The sequence below is a fragment of the Coptis chinensis genome, chromosome 1, assembly GCF_015680905.1.
Source record: "Coptis chinensis isolate HL-2020 chromosome 1, ASM1568090v1, whole genome shotgun sequence".
Classification (NCBI taxonomy): Eukaryota; Viridiplantae; Streptophyta; class Magnoliopsida; order Ranunculales; family Ranunculaceae; genus Coptis; species Coptis chinensis.
In genome coordinates this window covers 16982366-16989488 of record NC_141456.1, presented here as the reverse complement: position 1 = coordinate 16989488, position 7123 = coordinate 16982366, and the positions used below count along the sequence as shown (strand labels likewise).

Sequence of the window (7123 nt, the reverse complement as noted above, 5' to 3'; positions counted from 1 at the left end):
CCAAGTGCTTGAAAAGTTTGTGCAATCAATACCATATGATCTATCCAAAAATCAGCCAAAAGTCAATAATTGCGGTTGGGCTAGCCCATAAACTATTGGGCCTCCAAATTTGACATGGTATTGCACAATTGGTTGGCCTAATTGATGCTATTGGGCTTATGAATAATGGGCAATTGGGCTGGCCTTGCGCCGTAGGGGCAATGTGTTGTTTCGCACCGAAGGCGTGAGTTGTGGCTCGGCTGGCCTTGCGCCGAAGGGGTAATGTGTTGTTTCGCGCCGAAGGCGCAATGAGTTGTCGGGATAGCGCCCCAGTCACGTCGAGGTCTCGCGCCGTAGGCACGGGTATATCCTAGTATAGTGATAATTAAGAACGTAGGGTCAGGGCGGATGCAGAATTCTCCGACAGGGGCTGCCTACCAGCAATAATTCTCAGTAGTATCCTTTATTATTTATTTATTTATTTGAACTTTTTTGGGGGGAATAGTTACCACTGTAAAGGAGCGTTTTTCCCTTACATATACAGGTGGAAGAAGAAGGGGATTGGATTCGGGTTAGACCGAGTTCGCTAAGTAGCGAGCTACCTACATATCTTCTCTTGATTCTTGGGGAGAGAAGAATCAGGTCTGACGTAGTTCATGTAGGTGGTATTTATAGGCACCAGAGAGTGTTGATCTTTGAGACACGTGTACTCCCTTGTACATATGTAGGGTGGAGATTACAAATGAGTGTTAGGTTGGTTCTGGTAGAAAGGCGGTGATCATTGGGAGTGGGTGCAGTAGTTCATAATTCCCGGTAATTGGAAGTACAGATATGACTTTGGTAATGATTACCCTTGGATTAAGGAAAATGTCTTTATCCGAAGCGTTCCACTCTAGGTCGTTCAGTCTTCTTAGAACGTTCTTGAGCGAGCTGGAGTGTACCACCTACATAAAGCGAGCTGCTCGCGATTCGATCTTGGAGGACGACGTCCTGATTGCGCAGCGATCTCTACTTATGCTTAACGCGTGCTTAATATTCTTTAATGAGGATATTACTCCCTTACAACCACTATATTATATTTTTGAGCAAAGTTAAGGTGGGTGGGGGTGGGTGGGTGGGTGGGTTGTAGAGAAAGTGATAAACCTTGAAAGTAGAAGATTATATCTTCTACGTTGAGACGGGCTGATGGCAGAATGGTGTCACTTAAGTCGAAAAAATCTGCTTCCAATTTTTCATGTGTTGTTGATTGTTGTATTGGTGCTAACATGGTCAGGAGCAGCAGTCTCATCTGGCTTCACCGTGAGATCACTTCCTGGATTTAAAGGACCTCTTCCTTTCCATCTTGAGACTGGGTTTGTTGTTTGTTTTCTCTTTTTTTTATTTTTTATTTTTTATAATTTTTTTTATGAAATTTAACAAAGAATATGTTTTATTTACAAATCTAGTTTGTATATGTATATACGATCGATAATGTAGGTATGTAGGGGTGGGTGAGAGGGGTGATGTGCAGCTTTTCTATTACTTTATCCATTCGGAGAGAAACCCCAAAGAAGACCCCCTTGTGCTCTGGCTTGTGGGAGGCCCTGGGTGCACTGCTTTATATGGAATCACTTACGAAATCGGTACAATCTAATATCTCTATCTATACACTTCATTAGAATCCTTAAATGGTACGTGTTATGGATGTTTTAGGCCCTCTATACTTCAAAGCTGCGGATAGCAATGGTAGCCTACCCAATTTGGTCTTAAACCCAGATTCCTGGACACAGGTTTGGATATCTAACATTCTGCTGTCCATGAAAAGAATGATGTTTTGTTGTATGCATTGTTTTGATTGTGTTGAGGAATACTCAGGTTGCCAACGTGATCTTCCTTGATGCACCCGTTGGCACGGGATTTTCATACTGGAGGACTGCAGAACGCTTCCTGATTTCAGACACAATATCAGCTCGACATACCAATCAATTTTTGCAAAATGTACATACCAATCTTTCCGTTATGTGGAACTGATAAGTCATAATTGTATATTTGTATCACATATTCACATCTAGCATGTTCATGTGCTCTCAAATAACTACTCTGGCTCCTAACTTCATTGTACGTGTTTTGCAATATCGCGTCAATCCACTCGTTAACCAGACAAATTACCTTGTATAATAATTGTCCAACGGGTTATTTGCAGTGGTTGACTGACCATCCTCAGTTCCTCTCCAACCCACTGTACATAGGTGGTGATTCATATTCTGGTGTCGTCAACCCGGTCATTGTTGAAGAGCTAGTAAATGGTAAGTCCCGTAAATCATATATAAGCATGACATTTTCATGCTTGATCAGGCATTTGTGATTAATTACACCTCTTGTTACTTTGTTAGTGCCTTTATATTACACAAAAGTACAATTGAACACACCTTTTGCATGGCAGGGATTGAAGCTGGCAAAGAGCCACAGTTCAACTTCAAGGTATACATAACAGAATTTCTGTAAAACCCTTTCATAGGCACCAATATTTGTTAATTTTCTTGTGAATCTTTCATAGTAGTTATATATATAATGTTTAATTTCATTGTTTTCGGAGTGTTTCTATGAAGGGATATTTTCTTGGTAATCCACTCACAAGTCCATATTTGGAAAACGATGCGCAAATCCCATTTGCTCATAGAATGGGGCTTATATCGGAAGAACTATACGAGGTTGTTTATGAACAAAACTCTACAATAGATATTATTTTGATGGGGAACAATTTCGACTAACTTGGAAATGTCATCCACACACCCCTCCACCCGATTCTCTTTTCTCAGTCAATGAAGAAAAATTGTAAGTTGGGGTACACCGATTTTAGTTCACCGAATATGGAGTGCTTAAAGGATCAAGAAGCATTCAACGAGGTAGGGAAAATCTATTTTACTTTCCCTTTACAGATCTGTTCTTAATTACCAGGCTTCACCTCTTCTTTAGTATAATGATATTATCCATACAACGTTTGATGTGAAAATTTTGTGTTTTCAGTGTCTTTCAGGAATAAATCATTCATATATTTTGGAGCCGTCTTGTTATACTGTTTTTTCAGCAGAACCAAAAGTTTCCAGGCGCTCTAGACGATCACTTGCAAGCATCTGGAAGTACAAAGACTCAATTTTCTCTACCTGCAGGGTATGTGGTTGCATTCATGCAAAAAAAAAAAATTTTGAAAAGAGATCGAATAATTTCTTAGAAACTAGCTATATATTACAGAGAGTCGGTCACTTTAAAAAAGACAAGATTTGTGTATTTAGTATTCTATCCTTTTAGTTAACCTTATCATACTATTGCCTTTATGGAGGTGCTCTATATCTAATAACTCCTGAAATAAATTTTCAAGCACTAAAATCTGTATATATTTAACATCAATCGTATATAAGTATATCCTATTGTGTCTGTAGAGGTATGGTTATATGCTATCCGAAGAGTGGGCGAATGACGAACGTGTAAGAAAGGCTCTCCACATCAGGGAGGTAAGAAATAAACATACATTTCTGTAGGAGCAATAACTAGAGGAATGGAATTTAACCGTGTTATTATGTGTATGAGTAGGGAACAATAGAAAAATGGGTTAGGTGCAATGATGACTTGCTCTTGCATTATGAATCTGATATACGTGTACAAACCACTATTGAATATCATCGCAATCTCAGCAGCAGAGGTTACAGGAGTCTAATATACAGGTACAGGTAGATCAATAAATACCACTTGCTCTTTCCTGTACATTTTTTACTGTTTTAACTAATACGTGCTCAATTATGTGCGTACAGTGGGGATCATGATCTGTTAGTCCCACATATCTCTACTGAATCATGGATACGATTGCTAAATTTGTCCATAGCCGATGATTGGCGCCCGTGGTTTGTGAATCGCGAAATCGCAGGGTTGGTCCATATCTTTAAAGCTAATTAATTGTATATTAGCACATTTTTGTGTGCTTTGCATTGTCACTGAGATTTCAATTACTTGCATGTAGATACACAAGGACCTTTGTCAATGGAATGACCTATGCAACTGTGAAGGCAAGAGACTCCCTCTAAATCTACGTGTCGATATGTTTTCATACCCAATTAGTGAGGATAAGAATTAAGAATAGGGAAGTTCGTAGGAGACACATGACTCACATAATGTCTGTTTGTGCAGGGAGCAGGTCACACGGCTGCAGAGTACAAGCCTAAGGAGAGCTTTGCCATGTTTAAGAGGTGGATAGATTGCAATCCGTTGTAATTTCAAACAGTAACATAATGCATTGAAATTCATCAATTTGATCTCGTAACTATAGGAATATGTGGATTGAAGATGGTTATATGTAATAGTGTTGTACAAGATTATCACAGATTATATGATATCAAAGACCATTAATACTCAGTAGTTGAGAATGCTCCCAGTGAAACACGTCAGCCCCCCTTTTTTCTCTCAGAATGACATATCAGATTTTATCTAAAAAAATGAATTCTACGCCTTTTTTTGGGGATTTCAATTGTTCGTAGTCCAAAATACATAAAAACCCAAAATAGATAAGTAGATAAAAACCTCTTTCTTAAATCTTATCTCCATTCTTAAATCTTATCTCCTCTCTTCAAACTTCTCTCTTATTCTTCTCCCGGCAGTAATTAGATGTGTATCAGAAAAGAGTTTAGATACATCACAATTCATTTTTCGACATAAATATTGCTATTGATCGAAGACTTACAAAGAGGCAGGAAGGAATACCAAGGAAATTGTGTTGCTTAATAAGTTTCACTGTGTGAGGGAATGAGAAAGTGGGAGTTTCTACTGATGTTGACTGTTGAAGGTTTTAGAGTGAGGGTTTTTGAGTTTTGAGTTTTTGGATATCTGGAGGTAATAGTGGAAACAGATTTGCGTGAAAGTTTAAGATATTGATTTCAACACTATCATTTTTGCTTTAGACAAATTAAAAAATGTGATGCAGGGATTCTACCGAAACCACATGGAAGAAGTCATAAGGTTCTTTGAGACTAACTACTAAGGAAATTCAATACCTCAACCCAAGAAGAAGCAACAGCGTAGTGTGTCAACTTCACCTTCTGCTAAAGTAAATTATAATAAGTTTACCCACCTAGGCTTTACTTCACCACATCCTATTCCACTCGATGGAGTTGAAGAAGGTAAATCAGCTGAGAGCTCTGGGAATATGGACAGGGAACTGAGTTATGGCAATGTGGGTCCAAACAATGCTGGCCATGTGGGTAAGGAATTGTGCTACAGCAATAGGGGTCCAAATTATGCCGGCGATGTGGACAAAGAAATGGATTATGCTCATGCGGGTACAACTGACCACCTGGCTGAGAATGGGGATACACACATTTGTCTAGAAAAGAGTCAAAGTGAAGAAGTAAATGTAGCTGACCCTCATTCCGGTGAGCTTAATGGAGTGCTCACACATAGGTTAGATGACGGAAATTTTTCCATACAAGTTCCTGATACCAGATCTTCGGGTAAAGATGGTGATGCAGGTGAGCAATCAAAATCCGGATTTCCTGGAAATGTTCAGAGTAGTCGTTCCATTGGGGCGAAAAGGAGGAAGTCTGGGTCCGTTAAAAGGTTTAAAATGGACTCAGCCTCTAATAAATTGAATGGGGATCAAAATCAAAACTCAGGGAGTGCATTTGGGTCTGGTCATCAATCCCAAGCACCAGTGGGTGAAGACGCTGATTCCTCTGGAGATAATGCACGTGATGGGGACCGGTTGGAAGATGCAGTAGATCCGTCTACTATTGTGAAGATCATCAGGCCTCTTAGCTATTTGACTTCTATATCTAACAATGTGCAAGACGTATCAGTAACATTCCAGGCATTGAGGTAATGTTAATTATTTCTTTATGTTTATTGAATGCTTTTGTAAACAATACATATGTGTTTTTTAGCTAATTGGGTTAATATCATTGAGACGTAACACCTTTTGCGACTACAATATCCATGTCCTGCAGGAAGGTTATGGATCTGCAGCCGTCTTTCCTGAGCAAGGAATATATCTAGCAGCATCTATATATCGACCTGTGCTCCATGTTTTTTTAGTAGCATGTATATTTCTTTGGAATGGATACATGGGCATCTTTGTGTATAGGCTGTAATCATCTGATAACAGGCTGCGAACCTACACAAGGAATTAATGCTGATTTTTTGTGATGTTAATCCTCACAATAATTTAGTTCATTTGAGGGTTGGCGCCTTTTTAACAACTTAATAAATATCTGATCATTTGTGAGGATTATCTTTATGGTGTAGAGATCATATTTACGAAAAATCAGCCTTTTGTTCCCTTTTTAGGTTCGTCAGTCAGTTTTGAGATGTACACTGAGATATAAAACGAGATGGTCATATAAATATAACATATATATTCCCATCTCCCACAAAAAAATTAATAGTGAACAAAATATTCACGAGTTTGTATTGTTGAATTGATACATCCTATGGTTATGCCGTTTGAAGGTCCAGTGACTTAATGGTTTATTTGCATCATGGATTTAAAAATATCTTTCACTTTACTTGGTTGTATACGATCGGTTTTGCCTTGCAAAGCTTTTTTAGGCTGAAAATGTTAGGGTGAGCCATACATAAACCCAATTGAACCGTGACTAAAGGGACTAACTTTTTATATTTTTGGGTTTGCTTTTCTGATCTCTGATCTGGTGAAACTTTTGCAGTTTACTGATAAGGTTGCATCTTGGGTAAACTCTATGCCCTTTGCAATCTATTGTTTGTTATGTGCATCAATGTGCAATGTAGCATGTCTCTTTGTGTGGATCACCAGACATCTGAAACTCAAGTTGTTTTTTGCTTACCACTTTTGATGATTTTAACAAACTATATCTGATGTGTTGATTTTAGTTTAAATTTTAAAACCATTTGCATTATGAATTCTAATGTTTTTGCAGGAACCAATGGACGCTTTTACAGAACAACATTGGGATAGTAGCACTACACATACAACTGCTAAACAACAACCGCGTGGTTATCTTTGATCGAACTGATTTTGGCCTGTCAAATATTTCGTTGCCCAATGGCAAGTGTCGAAATGATTCTAATGAAAAGGCAGTTATCATATATCTACTTTAATTTATAACCAACGCCAAATGCATTCATGGGATTGATACTACAATAT

General features: G+C 38.4%; 2 protein-coding genes across 2 annotated transcripts; both read left to right on the top strand.

Moving 5' to 3' along the window:
- Positions 1-1110: 1110 nt before the first annotated feature.
- Positions 1111-4343, top strand: LOC147522562 (serine carboxypeptidase-like 17). The gene is made up of 14 exons (XM_086594192.1): positions 1111-1331; positions 1456-1601; positions 1672-1748; positions 1834-1956; positions 2162-2264; positions 2402-2439; positions 2568-2669; positions 2778-2864; positions 2986-3129; positions 3399-3470; positions 3550-3680; positions 3768-3881; positions 3974-4019; positions 4141-4343. Exons 1-14 carry the CDS (start codon positions 1165-1167, stop codon positions 4222-4224), a joined length of 1434 nt encoding a protein of 477 aa, XP_086450318.1. The 5' UTR covers positions 1111-1164; the 3' UTR covers positions 4225-4343.
- A 644-nt stretch (positions 4344-4987) lies between these two features.
- On the top strand, positions 4988-7123 carry LOC147522561 (uncharacterized). The gene is made up of 2 exons (XM_086560294.1): positions 4988-5820; positions 6897-7123. The coding sequence occupies exons 1-2, from the start codon at positions 5153-5155 to the stop codon at positions 7075-7077; spliced, it is 849 nt and encodes a 282-aa protein (XP_086416420.1). The 5' UTR covers positions 4988-5152; the 3' UTR covers positions 7078-7123.